General features: G+C 37.3%; 1 protein-coding gene across 1 annotated transcript in view; it reads left to right on the forward strand.

Annotated features, from left to right (window-relative positions):
• Positions 1-16,921, forward strand: part of LOC118742948 — a gene marked incomplete in the record, with an annotated part of 403,480 nt that overhangs the window by 8,307 nt on the left and 378,252 nt on the right. The window contains 2 exon segments of the mRNA XM_036475384.1: positions 3,193-3,351; positions 5,155-5,303. Coding sequence (XP_036331277.1) covers positions 3,216-3,351; positions 5,155-5,303 — 285 coding nt within the window.

A 16,921-nucleotide genomic window follows, 5' to 3' on the forward strand; every position in this document is an offset into this window, starting at 1 on the left:
CCGCTACATGCATATTTGTTATCCAAAAATACTTAAGTAATATGTCAGTCGTCACTATCTAATATCTTTCTCCTGGCGCATAACAATTTTTTTTTTGCCAATTAGTTTATTAGTTATGTTTATGCACATTAGGGTGGCGCAATTTATATGGAAGATTTTTTCGACTATGCATGTGGGAGTAAGAGTATTTTACGTGAAATTCTAAAATAATTTTACGAAGAAACCATGCGAAAAAAGTGTTTTTTACTTAGAAACTTTTTATTTTGCTAAAGTGTTTAATTTTTTTATAAAAAAACATGATATAAGAAGTTTTTGGGTGTGAGGAATCCATTTCGGTATTGCGATTCGAAACTCACTGCAACTCGAAAGGCACCAAATATTTGAATCAGAATGATTTGCATTGAACTTATATTTAAAAAAAAAAAAAAAAAAAAAAAAATTTGCGCGCCAAGAGAAAAGCCTGAATAACTTTCGTTTCGATGCATTCTGGAATTTTTTTTCTGCAAATAATTGTTAATAGAACGTACAAAAATACTAGCCCAAAACGAGATTTTATAGCCATTGAGAAGCCAGTAATATTTTTAAAAATTTTAATAATTTGCCAAAAAACAAAAAAAAAATTATGACAAAATGAAAAATAAAAATTTTATTTTAGTTGTTTAAAAAATGAGCAGAATCGATTTAACCAAATAAACACGATAATACAAATAAACTCTAAATGGTGGCCCACTTCACACTTCTATTGAATTTTAGTTGTTCGAGAAAATTGTATGGCAGAGTATAACGTGTTTTTTTTCTGTTAAAAAAAAACCAAGAAAATGTGAAAACTGTTTACAGTTACGCCCTCTGGCGGATGTTTTAAGAAAAGGATAAGTCCAGAAATGAATTCCTCATACCAAAAAAACACTCTAAAACATTTTTTTATACAAAATTTAAGCACTTCTCAAGACACCGAAGTTTCGCGTAGATTACTCCTATGTCATATGCATACAGCAAAAAAAACATACTCACCCTAATGCACTGAGAAAAAGGATTAGTTTCGACAACTAAAGATATTTAGTTCCCGAATTTTGACAATATTTGGGAACTGTTACCAAGGATTGGGAACTATTACCATCGATTGGTAATTATAACTAAATATATTAAAGCTTCTAATATTCATCTAGGTTGTAACAAATCGTTAATTTAGTTGAAGGGTTTGGTTAATACTAATAAATATTTCTTTGAAGCATATTTCTACAAATTCCATTCAACTTAACGTATGGTTCATAAAAGGATGTTATTAAGCTCTGCTAATGCAGATAAGCTTTCTTTCAACACGTGGTTTAGTCATAGTTACCAAATCTCAGTTGAGGCAACCACGATTTGGTTTGAGAGTGGAACATATTCATGCTTGTGAGCCACCCCTAAAGAATGCTGAGCGCTCTCTGAGCATATACGAAGAGCGCCAGCTGAGCAATGCACACAGTCCCACTTATTGAATCGTTTGAATGCGCTAGTATGCCGACCATTGCATTGTGCGTGGAAATCATTGTTCCGCTACCGCTATTCGTATATGGGTGAAACACGCATGTGGTCCCAGAGCGCTCAGTAACTGCCATCCCTAAATTGGCGCGTCAAGCGCCAAGCAACTGTCAAAAATCCTCATGCCCATACGATTTGTATGAAGCAAATGGAATTTTCATTTTTGACAGGGCGTTACGTGCTGAAGTTGGATGCAGAAGACGAAGAGAAAGAGAACGGACAAAGGAGTGAAAAAGGAAACGAGAATAAAAACGAGAGGACATGAGAAAACGTCAAAATTGACGACGCGTTGATTTGGGTATAGCGCGCGATGACACTCGTTGACAATGGATAACGCAACGCTTAGCGCTCCAATTTAGGGACGGCAGTAAGCTATGGCATGTCGATCGCTGCGCCATGTGTGCTATGACATGCCCATACTTGTTTTGTCTCAGTTTCAGGTTTGCTATCATCGCGAGTTGTTTCGGTGCGCGCATAGTTTAAAGTTTAATTAAAAATATAAAGTTTGATGCCAACCGGGGTTTTTTCAGTGGATATATAATTAATGTGAATTATAATTTGAAAGTGTCTATTTAGCTAAGGAAAAAGCAAAGCAGTATACTTCAAGCAGATATTGACCTGGGTTTTCGCACGACTGTTCCTGTTTCATCGTTGTTTTTTAGGAAATTCTTACCAACATATACATATGTATTATTTACTTTAGTAACTAACTTATGTAAATATGTACGTGTTTTTATGCTTAATATATGCAAATAAAAGAAGAAAGTAAACACAACAAACATCGAGTAAATTTTTATTTGTGTCAAACTGAAACTTTTTTCCTAATAATAAACGGTTAGCTGATTCAAGTTTACAGCAAGTTCACAAAATTAATTGAAAACTTGTATCAACCAAAGCATTGTTTATATTTGCTCAACAATGATTTTATTCAACTAACAATATTGTCCAATCAAGGTAGTCGTTTTGTAATTATTAACAAATATACATTTGTCCCAACTAGAAGTCTTAAGTAAATTGCAGACTTTCGTGAACTATATATTTATTTCGCCATATCCCACTATGCCACTTGATCACTATAACCAAATCTTGGTTATTATAACTAAACCTTTTTCTGGGTGTGCACCTACATACATATGTACATACATATGTATGTAGATATTTCTGCGTCGCAGCTTTACATTCAAACCCTTCTTGCATCATTTCGTTCACCTTGCAAAATAAACTAATGACGAAAAGACAAAAAAGCCAAATAAATATTATCGCATGTCAGTCACTCATTAACTCTAGGTGCGCTGCATGTCTGCTCTACGTTGGTGGTATCAACCCATTCCGCAACCTAGTTTTTGTTTTCCTACTCAGGGCTTTCATTTCATTTCAGGTTTTTTTTTGTTTCCATCAAACGTCAATACGAGTACACTAGTTACCATGAACATTGTGTGCGCTTTAAGGCTTTAACATAAAATTTTAAAAGCTACTACTTTTCTATTTAAACACTCATCTAGTTATACTTGCATACATAATTGTGTTGGTTGGTGCATAGTCTGTGTATGTATGTAAGTAGGTACCACAATGCGAGCTAGCTTAATTATAATCGCCTTTTAAAATTTGTATTTTTTTTTTGTTGCTGCTATTTCAATGATAAATATTTATTTTGGTATTTTATTACAGCCTGAACCTGCAGCAGTAACAAAATGCCGGGTGGCAGCGGTGGTGGCAGTGGCTACGAAGAGGTGGCCGCCGCCAGACGTGGTCGCTTTCATGTGACCTCAACGGCAGCGCAAGGACCGCCAGAGACGACCTTCGGGCGATTTCGTCTAATGCCCACGTGTAAGTATAATTAAATGTAATGGAGTAAAGGGAGATAGAGAGAGAGAGAAAGCAAAAAATAAGGTAGCTAGTCTATTTTAAACAGTGCAGCTTAGTTAAGTTCCTACAGTGGGAAATTGATATTAAAAAAAAAATTATTTTAAAATGACAAATGTGCTTTCAAACTATATGCTGCGACAGTCAGAACTCTGTGTCACGGTAATCCTAGTCAAAGTTGAACATCAGTGCGCTTACTCGTAATATTTGAAACAAATTTTTTAATCTTGTTTAGAGATCCGCGGTATTCATTCAGCGAGAGATCTTCTGTTGCCCAGGTTTGCTCCTTGGACCTTCTTTTTGGGAGCCGAGTGACCTCCTGGATAGCCAGGCACCTTCGACTAGTGTAGACTGCAGTGGAGGAGAAGGCCAAAAATATATTTTTAATTCCAGCTCTGGGGAGAAGACTCCTCCTCCGACCTTGTGATCTTAAAGTTATTGGTGAAAGTATTTGATGTTATGATGGTCAATACTTGTAGGTATCGGTTTGGGAGCAATCGTCTCTAAGATTTTCGAGTGACCGGATGTACTCCTTTGTACCCTTTGGAGGACTGAGCGCTGTTGACTTATAAAGGATAGGCTACCAAACTAGGGCTCCGTGGAGCAAAATTGGGCGCACACTCCGATAATAGGACTTTCCAGTTTAAACTACGATGAACCCATAGAAAGCATGTAAACTCTAAATTTTTTTATCAACACAATACTAAATTTTAATGTGTAAGAGCATTAATCGAGCTTTGGTTTAAAATTAATTGTCCAAAAACAAGGTCTGGCAGCATGGAGCTCAAGAAAAATGTATACATAATAGTTGGACACGAAATATTTTCTTATGTAGTTAGATATCATCGCAGCAATGGGTGTGCGCTGGAATTGGGACCCGCCACCTAAAAGCGTCTTTCAATGAAGAGAGCAAAACGGCCTCGGACAACACGTCCTTCATGACAACACCTCCGACAACGGAGAGAGGCTGATCGACTTTTCCGCGGTATGGAACATGGTTGTTAGTAGTACCAGACACCAGCATCGAAACATTTACAAAGCCAATGGGTGTCCTCTGATAAAAGAACGAGGAACTAAATAGATCATGTTGTGTTAGACGGAAGATAAGCTTCAAGCGTTCTTGACATGCAGACGCCGACTCAGATCACCACATGGTAACTATTCTACGCAAACTATATAGCACTATTTGCGTGGTCGACGCGTACCAGAGAAGATGGAATGACGAACTGTACGAGCTTTTTAACGACATGGACATAGTTAAGCGCATAAAAATGTGACTATTTCGCTCGCTTGGACACATTGGACGCATGTTCGATGCCCCGCTAAAAGGATCCTCGACAACGAAAGCAAGGGCGCCCACGACCACAATGGAAGGACCAAGTGAAGAAGGACCTGTCCGCACTTGGGATGAACAATTGGCGCAAAGGAGAGAGGCAACTGGCGAATCTTTTTGGTGTCGGCCCAAACCGACAAACGGTGCCAAATAAGAAGAAGAAGAGATTAATTAGCTTGCAAGCTTCGTTCAGTTTTATTTGATTATATGTATTTTTAAGGAATTTTCTCTAGGTAACACATGCTTGTAGCTAACTTATGTAACTAAATAAAATGCCACAGTTCCCCTACTATTACAAAAAAAAAACAACTTAAAGTTTTCAACCGCCCCTCAGTCTTAACTAAGCAGCACTGTACCTGAACTACCAACACACACACACACACAACTCACTAACCAATTACTTACTGTTTTTTTTATCTCATTTTGCATTCCAGCTAATTATGGTGCTATTTCACCCATATTGCAACGTGGTCGTTTCGCTGTCATCCCCGAGGAACCGCAAGGTTCACCGGCGCAAGGCACGCCACCAACCGAGCGTTCGGTGCGTTCGCCTTCGCCGGAATGGGATTTCGACATAGATCAGGTAAGTGTAAAAGTGCATAAATTACTTTTGTTTATATGTATGTATTTATAAGTTTGTATCCACCCAATTATTTATTCAACATCCTTTCCTCTGCCGAGGAGCAACTGTACTTAGCGGCTAACTTTTGCTGGCGCCTATGAGGATTTAAGGCCTTTTGATATTTACTAAGAAAAGTATACTGTTTACCAATTAATTACTTGTGCATACATATCTACTTTTATCGATCGCTTCAACCCACATTGTTGTTGTTCATTTCTGTAGTCTGTAATCTCAAGTTAATTTTCCTGCAGATTTTGTTGGTTTTGACTTTTCACCTTGAAGGAGAGTATTGCAGCTTTGCTTGTGATTAAACGGAAATTATTCTGGAATAATAATTGACTTCTATGTACATACATAAGTATATCATATTTTCTATTTGGAAATGTTTTTAATTGCTGTTACTTTCGCTGTATGGCTTTCTCAACGAATTCGTGTACGCGTGTCAACACAGACATATGAAAAAAATGTATCTGTCTGTATATAATATTGCCATAAACATATATCTACATATATAATTATATGCACATGCATGCATTTTTTTGACCACATCAAGTGGATTCTGCATAATTATTTCTATTAATGGATGGCATAATAAGAAGGCAGACAGATTAGTTGCAGTTCCTTTGTGGATAACTCAAATTAATGTGATAATTTTATGCTACATACGTTTATCTATTATATATAATAACACCGTTGCTCTAGAAACATTTCTGCATAAAAAAAATAAGAATTAAAAAAATGCGAGTTATCTTGTTTTTGCGGTTAGGCGTCGTTATACTATAAAAATATTCAGTTAGAAGGCAAAAACTCGAAAACGGATTCATCGATTTGAATATTTCTTTTCTGATTTGCTCAGTATACTATCCGGATGGTTTAAAAAGAAAAAAATTTAGAGAGTTGCCACCAGTTTGAAAATTTTAGTTTAAGTAAATTGATAAGGTAAAGGAAATATCGCAATATGGGTGTTAAAAGGAGTGCTAAGAAGCCTTAGAGTAGTAACAGGCAATATACACACGCACACATAACAAACAAAGCGCTTATTGCCTCGCGAGCCTACTGGCTGCCTGGCAATGGCTTGGAGCCAAAATTATTTTTGAGGGTTGAACAATTTAATTGAATTAAATTGATAAGAAAAATTAAATATTACACTATGGGTATCAAACTAGAAAGGTTTAAGAAGGCTTATAACCGAAAATATTTCTTAAGTGGGTTGCCATCTGCTTGAAAAATTTTATTTATTCAAATTGATAAGATAAATTAAATATTTAGGAAGACCTACAGCTGAGAATATTTTTTAGGAGGGTTGCCATCTGCTTGAAAAATTTTATTTATTCAAATAGATAAAATAAATTAAATACATACTAAATTAAAAGAATTAAAAAAAAAAAAAATTAATTAGTTTTGTGCCACTATTGTTTGTTTTTTAGGAAAAAATGGAAAAAGCAACAAAGTCTAAGCGGTAGAAGTTATAGCTGCCATTTCGAAGATCACCACATCTCCTCATCAGACTTCTTTCTCTAGACTTTCGATACCTGCTGAAGAGTTTTGGATGTGCTATGTAGTTAGAGGCAGTAACACCACATTTCCCTGTGTCCAAAATCTCTGTAATGTATGGCGTTACGATCTGAAGACTATGACGCTATATGGCAGTAGTGATAAAGCTCGAAAAAATTAGCTTTGCACCAAAAGCTGTTTCCTCCTAGAATATTAATTCACACTCACTCATAATGGTTCTGACCCAAGTGGCTAATTATTAATAAATATTATTGATTATAAATAGGTTTTCAATATTTTAGCGAATTTCTCGCAAACCAGTTGAGCACCTAAATTGTTTTTAGTGGCCATAATGAGCACATAATTCCTGCATATATTTCCGAAAAATCAAAAACAAAAAGTTGAATATATGTAAGTCTGCTAGGCTAACTTACAGCTAGCTGACCCACAAAAAGTTTTACGACTACCATGGAACAAATAGAGCAAATAATATTTATCAGTATTTGACGACTTGGACCATCCAGGTTTAGGGACGTATCTTATACAGCGTATGCACGCTTATGGTGGAATGAACGTGGTCTTTAATCTGAGGTTTGGCGACGACAATGCCCAAACCTCTTAAGATCCCAAGTTTCCCGTTTTAGGTTGCCCTGCTTGAGGTTATCACCTTAAGTAGAAACTTTCTATTCAATTGCTATATGGAGCGGTATTATTTTAAGTAGAGCTTGCATGCTTTCTATGCCGGTCGTTTTCATGCTCTCCGTTATGCAAACCTTTGTACCTTGTCAAATTTCTGAATGAATTATGTACTCTTTTTTGACTAATTTTTTCGCTCCAAGCTATTTTATCTGAGCTGGTCAATAGCTGCAAATCTATCCTATCTTAAATGCCGTGCAAAAGACTATCTTAACTCGATGATCTTTCTTGACTTTGTACTAACTCAACGCTATCAATCCAACTATCCTAACGCAGGTGCGCCTTCTTTTGTCGTAGGTCAAACTCGGTTAAGCTGTAGAGTTGCGACACAAGCAATAGGCGCGTCAGAGTTATTTAGGATAGAATGTCTGCCAGCGCAGAGTTAGTACAATGTTGGGATAGCTCATCGACTTAAGGTAGTCTTTCGCGCGGCATTCAAGATAAGAAAGATTGACGGCTATTGTCCAGCTAAGATATACCAGCTCGGGACCATCGATTTGAGATGAGAGTAACCCAATTGTTTTTGACTATTTCCTTTGTTAGTTATTATTTTGGCTATATGTATATGGAAGTTTTTTTTTCTGGTATGACGCCCGTTAAAAGGGATCTCCCGTGAGTTCTACCATACCGGCATAGTAGTATGCAGCACTTTCAGCCTCAAAGCTACACCTGCGTGCTAAACCTCTCCAGAAACCACTCTCCCCGCGGCCATCTAAGGTATTACCTTACGGTGCTGGTTGGTCAATAGGCGCCCTGCGTTACTTAACCGGCTCTATTTAGATTCAGATCGTCTTAACACTTTAAGTGATATGTGCGCATATTTCAGGCTAGTTCTCTTTTGAATTCAACATATTGTCTACAACGTTGCTCCCTGCAGTATGTTTCGCCTTTCAGTGGCATACCTAAGATAAAAGAAAACTATGAGTCGCATTTTCCATAAGACCGTCGAGCAGTCGAACAGTATCCAAATCTCTTTAAATACTCTCGATAGGGGCCAGGGAATATTTTCATCCAATTTTTAATGGAATGAGCTTGTGAGTCTAGCTTCCCTTTTCCGATTCACCCAATGCTTTTGACAGATTTTTATAGAGCGACATCTCTCTTGCTCTGGGACTCCTTTTCGGTTTAAACTGGTATTTCCCACAGATATGCTCTTGTACATTCTTTGTATTACGTTTGCTAGGATATCTACTCGAATCAATCCGGCAATTACGAAGGATGCTTCATCGGATATAGTTCGGAAGCCACAAGGAGTCGTTAGTGCATTATATTTTAAACCGATTGCTTCAGCCCAAATTGGAGGACCGTAGAGTAAGACTGAGCTGACCACTTCACTAACCAATACTCTTTTAATATGTTTAAAAGCATAAACAGACGGCAGCGTTGATCGGGATCAACTCGGGCTTTGATATTATAGTTTCTGATCCAACACTGAGTCTTTTTATCTCTACGGTCTTGCTGCTACCTATCAATATTGTCTCTGAACATCTTGATGATATCCATACGTACCTTCACTCTCTCTATAGGTTCGCTGGTTTTCCTTTCAATATCATGTATGTATGTATGTATGTGTGTATATTGAATTGTACCGCTGTCAATTTTTATTTACCGCAACTTTGACCGATGTAAACATAGCTTAACCAGTCAAACTCGCTGCTGCAAAAACTAACTGATCTCGAACGAGCGAATTGCAGACAAAACAAAACAGAAAACAGCATATAGAATGTCAAATAAGAGAAGGAACGTAAAATATAAGTATCAGCTGATTGTCGACTAGCAAAACACCACAAAAGCGCTAATACGCTAACAAAAATCCAGACTGGCTCATGCATGAACGAATACTTGGTGAAGTAACGTAATCTCGCTAATGTGCAAACAACAAAGGCCAATCGCCTTTTGTCTCTGTTTACAAGCGAAACGAATAGTCACAGCCCAGGGGGGGTTGAGAGTGGCGGGCAGTTATCTGGCTTCGATGACAAGGCAGCAAGCAAACAAACCAGCTGAGTGCTTGAGCTGTCAAAATGCGCGCAGTCTAGCGAATGGAAATGAAATGACAATTGGGGAACACCAACCGGAATTGGTGTTGCTGCTGGAACCAGCTGGAAATGAAACTGCAATTGGAACATTGCTGGAGCAGAGAAAATGTTTGGAAACGAAATCGTTGAATAGGAACGAAGCGAGAGAAATTATGTGGCGGACTAGTAGAAAATGGAATATGTGAAACAGCACTCGAGCTGGAAAATATTAAGCATAGTTTATTTTTCTTTGCAACAACAGCAAAAAGTAGGAAAACCTAGACGCTAAACTGTAAATATCAGAAGCTAAAATTAGTGAGCGCCAGCGCAGACAGGTAAATTCTGAATGATTTATGTAGCTGGTGCTAGGGAACAGCTGCATAGCTAATTAGCATCGATGCTTTTTATTTTGGCTAATATTTGATTGACGTTTGCTTAACCACTCAGCTGACCGGCTGGCTGTCTGGCATGAACGCGCGCCGCTGATACAATATGTATGTAGTGGGTTGGAAAAATTAAAGAAACCAAAAAATCGCCCCAATATACATAGCTGAGTATCAAATAAGAGAAAAAAGAGGGTCGTTTAGCGCAGCGGTGGCTGGCGGGCGGTGAGTTAAACTCGCAACAGGGAAAATGTAATGAAAACGACTTGGAATCGGGCGATTGTTTGGAATATGCGACTTTAGTACATGGCAAACTGTCAGTGAGTGTAAACGTACGTAGGTGCAACAACGGTGTCGCTGTTTAATTTCGTTTTTTTATTTATTGTTGTTGGTTAGTCGATCTGACACACATATGCATGTACGTTTGTAGAACAGCAGCGGATACGGATCCGGCGAAAGAATGTGCGCTTGTTGTTTCTTTTTTTGGGTGTATCGACGCTAGAAATTTTATAAAAAATCTTCAAAAAAAATATTAAACGCAACGAAAACAACGAAGTGTTTTAAGTGTAAATTCGACGGTACTTAGCGCTGCTGCTGATCGCGCGCGTCTTCGTATGCATTTTTTTTTACCAAATCAATCGTTTTGCTCTTACCCAGTCGGCAATAATTTGTGAAGTTCGTTTGAGTGTTTTACCTACAAACATACAAATTGATACAGTTTTAATGTTTTATGGCTGAAATCTACTAAATTGTGTTTTCGATTGTGTGTATGTATGTACCTATCTAGGCGTTATTCGTTTCTGTTTGTTTTTTTTCTTTTGCTTCGACGTTAAATATTTTGCTGCCCCAATGCCTGCGCACAATTAAAAGCTTAATTGGAAAACAAAGTGAAATTGAAACGCGTGTAAATTGTTTAAATTACCCCACAATAAATTTTCTATTTTTTTTTGGTGGACTTTGGGCTAAATGCACTGCAGCCAATTGCGTCTGTTTGGTGGCCTGTAAAAATTTCTAGGTCTGGCATTTGCCGACACATAAATTTTTATGTATTTCATATATATATATATATATATGTATACATATTTTTGTATGTACATAAGCGACAGAAAATGAAGTAAAACAAAATGAGTGCAGTGCGAATAAGAAAATGCAACGCAGGCGAAATGAAGTTTTTGTGGGAAGTTAGTGCAAGTGGTGAAAACGATATGAAGAAACAAAATCACAAAAGCGGTTAGAAAAAGTCTAAACACGCGATAGAGAGTTAATGAAAATGTGCTGTGATGGTGGTGGAGTGGGAGAGAGAAATAAAAAAATTTTGTTAGAAAAAAATGCCAAGTTCCAAAAAATTAAAAAAAAAAATTAACAAGTAAATAATAACAAGTAAAAATGGATAAGTTCGGACGAAACGGAACTTTAGCTCTGCTCCTGTACTCCAAGAACTTACAGGTTTTTACACAAACTTGCAGGAAGTTACAGAAAAAATGATCCCATACTCCAAGATCCTAAAAATGAGAGCGATTTTTGGAGAGTTGTGTAGAGAATGAAGTTGCAAGGTTTTACCCGAACTTTTTTTCTGGTGAAATCATGAAAAGTGTCAAGCGATCTGCTGTTTGGGGTTTTTACAGGAAAAATGCTTTTTTGTTTCCGTACTTTTTGGTTGTTACTCATTTTTTACTCTCACTTCAGAGAGTAATTTTGCTGTTTGACATTTTTATAGGATTTTACACGAAAAGTATTGGATCAGAGCTTTTATCTATCGGGTTTTCAACTCACTCTAAACTACCTTTAAATAATAAGCAGGGGTGTTTTTTTCTCGATTACAAATATTAATATATAATAGGCTTATTTAAACTTACTGAAATTGAACGAAGTTTTCTAAAAATCGATAAAACGGTTATCGGAATACACTTCCGTAGTCATAAGTGGACGATGCCCCGCCTATTTTCCCAAAAATCTAAACAATCTTATTTCTTGTTAAGGAATTGTTGTAAGTGGTATAATTTGGAGTAAATAACCATCTTTAGTTATGGAAATATCGGAGTCTTCGTATTTTTGAAATTTACCGTTGTATGGGAAATAGGCGTAACTTTAGTCCCATTTAAAAACTTTTCAACATATTGCTTTCTGTACCGAGGACAATAGGTTAGATTAGGTTGAAGTCGCTGCCAGTGACCTCACTTGCATATATAGGCGCTTACATTGTGGGCCCGCTGTGATACCACGCGGATCGTTAGAACCTTCCTACTGAAACAATTGTCTGGATTTCGCTAAACCCTGAACCCATAAGCTTTCGTCTTCTTCTTCTTCATTTCTGCAGCCTTTGCATAAGTCATTATGGGGGTCCCTAACCTATCCGCGCGTCTTCCCCTTTGCATAGTACAGTCCACTAGACGATCAAGTCGTCTAGGGGGGGCCAGGATGTTTAAGCGACTTATGCATTTCCCCCAGAAACAAAAAACAGCGAACACACACACGGATAGGCAAATTTTATGCAATTCTCAAACCTCTCGTCGCTGATCTTAATGAAGTGATAAATCGCTCATCACAGGGGTCAACAGCCCCATGCTAGATATCTCCCTCACCCCATGGTCAACGCTAACCTAGCTTGACTATCACACGCTGCTTTAAGCATCGCTCCCACTCCACTCGCTGAGTAATTTTTGAGATGGTGGTTAGCTACGGCTTCCAAGCGCGACACAGGGGCTCTGCATAGCAGGCTACGGCAGCTAGAGCATGACTCCTCCAATGGAGCCCCCAAATTAATAAATGGTCAAATGGTCACATCATTCGCTACAGCTTCGTCGGCTTGCTCGCATATCTCTCCCTATCTCCTCTACTCCCCTAACTCGATCACAACTCTAAACCTGGTCTCCCGCTCTCCCTCAGCTAATCATAGTGCATAAAGGTATGCTACACCCCAAGAAACTGGTACCAAACCGGATATAAAGCACGTTTGTATATAATACAAACATGTGTGAAATGCAAACATTGTTTATGCACATGCACTTCTCAACTGCCGCAGAACAAAACCTACTAAAGTAGTTAATTTATGGCCCCCCGAATCATGCTCAACACTCCCGCTTGATGCATCAGGACTCCTCCGGAGTTGTCTCACGGGGCTCTGTATAGCTCTCCGCATACAGAGATGGTACAAAAGTTACCATTGGCCAACTGCGCCTACTCACATTTTTGACAGACATAAATACGTAACCGGTGCTCAACACTCCCGCTTGACGCATCCCTCAAAAAACTCTTTTAGAGTTTTCTAAACGGCAAAGCCACAGCGCTGTAAGCCGTAGGGACTCTGCATGACTTACAGCCATGCAGAGGTGCTAACTGATGGTTATCATTGGCCCCGACGCCTACCCAAAGTATTTTTGCTTGAATAAATTTTTAAGTAAATAATTCATCCTGCCCTCTCACTGAGTTAATCGCGTTTTTAATTTTCGTTTCAATGAAATGTAACAAAACCAGGGGCAGAAATAATCTGTATTATGAAGGATTTATATTTTAAAATCATTGTAAAATCGTTATTTTTTTATTTAGATTTTTATGATCATTTTTATTTTATTTTTCCGATTGAAGATAATCGTTATTCTTGGATTTTTTCCGCTGATTTTTAATCCTTATTTTATGATTTTTATTTTTTCAGTCATATTATAACCGTTACAAAAATGCAGTCTCTATTATAACTATTAAAAAAGATGGAAAAATTAAGATTAGTTTTTATCGAACAAATTTTAATCACGAAGTGATCACAAATATATGTATAAGAGATGATGGAATAAAAAGAATAACAATTAAATTATGATTGTTCTTATAAAAGTTATAGCGGTTAAGGTACCTGAAAAAATTACTTTTTTCATACAACTTTTTAAAGGAAGATTTTCCGAGTTTTCAAAAGTTGCGGGTTTCATCGGGAGCGTCGGGAAAAGATTTGCGTTCTGTTATCCATCACTTTGGCTATAAAATACCGTTACATTTAGTTCTTTATCTGTTCTCATTCTCGAAATATTTCGCAATAAAATAGTCCATAAATATTCCACACTGTGGGCCGCTGTGCTAAGTTAGGTTAAGTTGGAATATTCGAAGAGCATTTATGTAGGTCCTTTCTGTTACCGAAGCCACATAATTACCAGTCCCCTTCGGTGTTTGTCAATCATGTGTAGTTTTCTTCTACTTGAACCCATGCTTAGTCTTATCGCGAGTAGTTAGCCAATTAGGCGGTGGACGGGATCAACGATGTGAATTTCTTACTATCGAGGAGTATTGGTAATCCTGGGGGTCTACCCTTTACTGCGATTCGAAAAGAAAATCATTCGGAGTCGAATACTAGACACTTAGTATTGCCTATTGAATCGCATTGAGTTTCGAATTGCAACTAACCAAAGGTTTTTCCAGCGTTCCTTGGCTACTATATTGGTATGATTTTTCCATACCATTACCATTTTAAAGTTATCCATTCGTAAACCTAACGTGTCATTACCCAGAAGAATGTGCGTGGACTTACCTTTCCTTGCTAACTTGCTGTGCAATTACCCGCAATTCCTCTTTTTTAGGCGGCGCTCAAATGATTTGAATTCTATACTGCTGACCCATGTCGTGCAAAGATCTGTGGCATTCAGTAAAATACTTCGCATTTTATATGAGTAAGTAAACATTTTTCAGTGCCTCCTGGACACCAGAAAAGATGAAGACTGGCTTTCTCTCTAAAGACCTTTGACGTTGATATATATACATACACCGCAATAGTCCGAGAGTCAGAAATATGGCTCAGTTTAGTTAAGAAATCTTCACCCTCTCCATCAAGTTTGGATAAAATGTTTATGGCATTAGGCGAATTGTGGGGCCTGCTATGCCAGGCCTGTCGGTTTGGTGTCAAAACTTTGTATTTGTTAGTGAGAGCGGGTATTCAACAGTTGGTTTTAATGAATATTTAGATAGTCGCCAACGTGCCCAGGATAGCCTAAGTTGGCTTCGTTTCATATCTGTCATATTCAACACGCCAAGTTTGCTGCAATGAAGTCAGTGGGGAATTTCGAATTTGAGCTACGCTGAGCAGAACTGCCAACCGCCAGCTGCCAGTGCTGTATTCTGTGTTGCTTCATGGGACTGCACACTTTCTCAAGAAATATCTGATTTGGAAAAAACTGCCACTGCCACTGCGCCATTGTTTTGGTTGTTTTACAGGCGTCAATACTACACCAACGGCTCTAATGAGCTTGAAATCCTTGATAGGCCCGACTGATCCAGTCCAATGGACGCTCCAGAGAACTGCAGTTTGCCAATAATTCATCAGCCAATTCGTTGTCTTGCACACCACATTGTTCGGGTACCCACACAAGTTTAAGCTCATTTCAGCATTCAATGTGGTTCAGCCTTAACTTCTCTGCATAGCTGGACTTTTTCTTGAAGAGGTGCGAGCAGTTTCCAAGACCTTTAGAGCAACTTGACTGTTACTGCAGTCTTCGATTTTATGTCCGCGCCACCTTCGGCCAATTATGCAGTCTTCTACTTTCAGTATTGCAAATACTTCCGATTGAATGACCGTTGGCTTTGCACCCAAAATCAGTAAAGTACCCGAAGTGACCGTCCACATGCCATCCAGTCTTTGAGACCTCGGTATAGAAAGTTGTTCACCGATTTCTCCAAGAGGGTGTCTGGAAACTGTTCTTAAATTCGTAATAATACGCAAACGTGAACTAATAACATGTGGAACTACCAAAACGAGATCCTAAACCTTGAATTCGTACCAAGGATTCATATTTTCCGACCAGTGTGCTTCGTTACACTTGGGGATCTTTGCACTTGAAATAAAGGATCATATTTTAGAGGCTTGTAATCGACCTCGTAAACCAACATCTTTTCACTATTACAAAAGGAATAAAGGAAAATAAAAAAAACTGTGACCCAATCTAATCGACATATGTATCAATTTACACAAATACATACAAACTTGATTTTTTCTTAATGGGGATACTATGCGACATTCATTATCATTTGCCATGTTTTTCTACTTTTTTCATTTATCGCTTTCAGCCCAAAAGTGGCTTTGGTATTTGCGCCATTTTTTCGATTTTGCTTTATTTATTTATTTTTTGGAGTGCGTGATTTTATTTGACAGATAAGCTAAGCTACGCCAAATTTGACTGACATTATTTATACATGTGTCAAGTGACTGATAAAATATTTCGACAAAAATTCAACGGAGACATCATAAAGCAATTCTAATGAAATGCGATTGCAAGAGTAAACTCTTATTAAAATGATAAAATATACGTTGGATAACCATAAACAAATTATAAAAATTAATATGTAGATAAGTACAAGTAAACAGTATGAAAAAAATAAAAAAAGATAGTACTCGTATTTGCCAGCAAGTTAGCGAAAAATTAAACCACAGAATATTTAACACGTGTTATTTGCCATATTTGTGTAAAACAGGCAAAAAAAAAAAATTATCACAAATCGTTTAAGTTAACAGGTTTTTAAAAATAAAATAAAAAAACGATTAAAAAGATAAATTGTAAAAAGCCAATCACATACAATGACGGACAAAAGTATTGGCACAGAGAATTTTTCGCAATATATGCAAAGTTTTTAATTCCAATTTATTTTCAATATTTTTTAATAAAAATTTAATTTGTACTTCACAAAAAAAAAGGTAACAAAAAATCTCAAACTTTGTGCAAAACGCAGGAAAATTCAAATTTGCATACTAATTTGCAACTTTTGATTCAGATTTTCTAGAAAATTTTTAAGTATGCAGTTTTATAGCCCGTTCAATTTTAGTGAAAGTGCAAAGCGCTGGTTTGAAGTATCTAAAAAATCTCGCTCCTTTTTGGCAATTTTTTTAATGGAAGATGTTGCTCATTTTATCCTTACAAAAAATAATTGGCGAACATAATTTGTATGGAAGAATCTGAGTTTTGCACAAAGTTTAGAGATTTAGTTTTTATGTTTTTTGGTGTAGGACGAACTATATTTTTAT

This window comes from Rhagoletis pomonella, unplaced genomic scaffold (assembly GCF_013731165.1).
Source record: "Rhagoletis pomonella isolate Grant_MI unplaced genomic scaffold, Rhpom_1.0 Rhpom_scaffold_00001, whole genome shotgun sequence".
Classification (NCBI taxonomy): Eukaryota; Metazoa; Arthropoda; class Insecta; order Diptera; family Tephritidae; genus Rhagoletis; species Rhagoletis pomonella.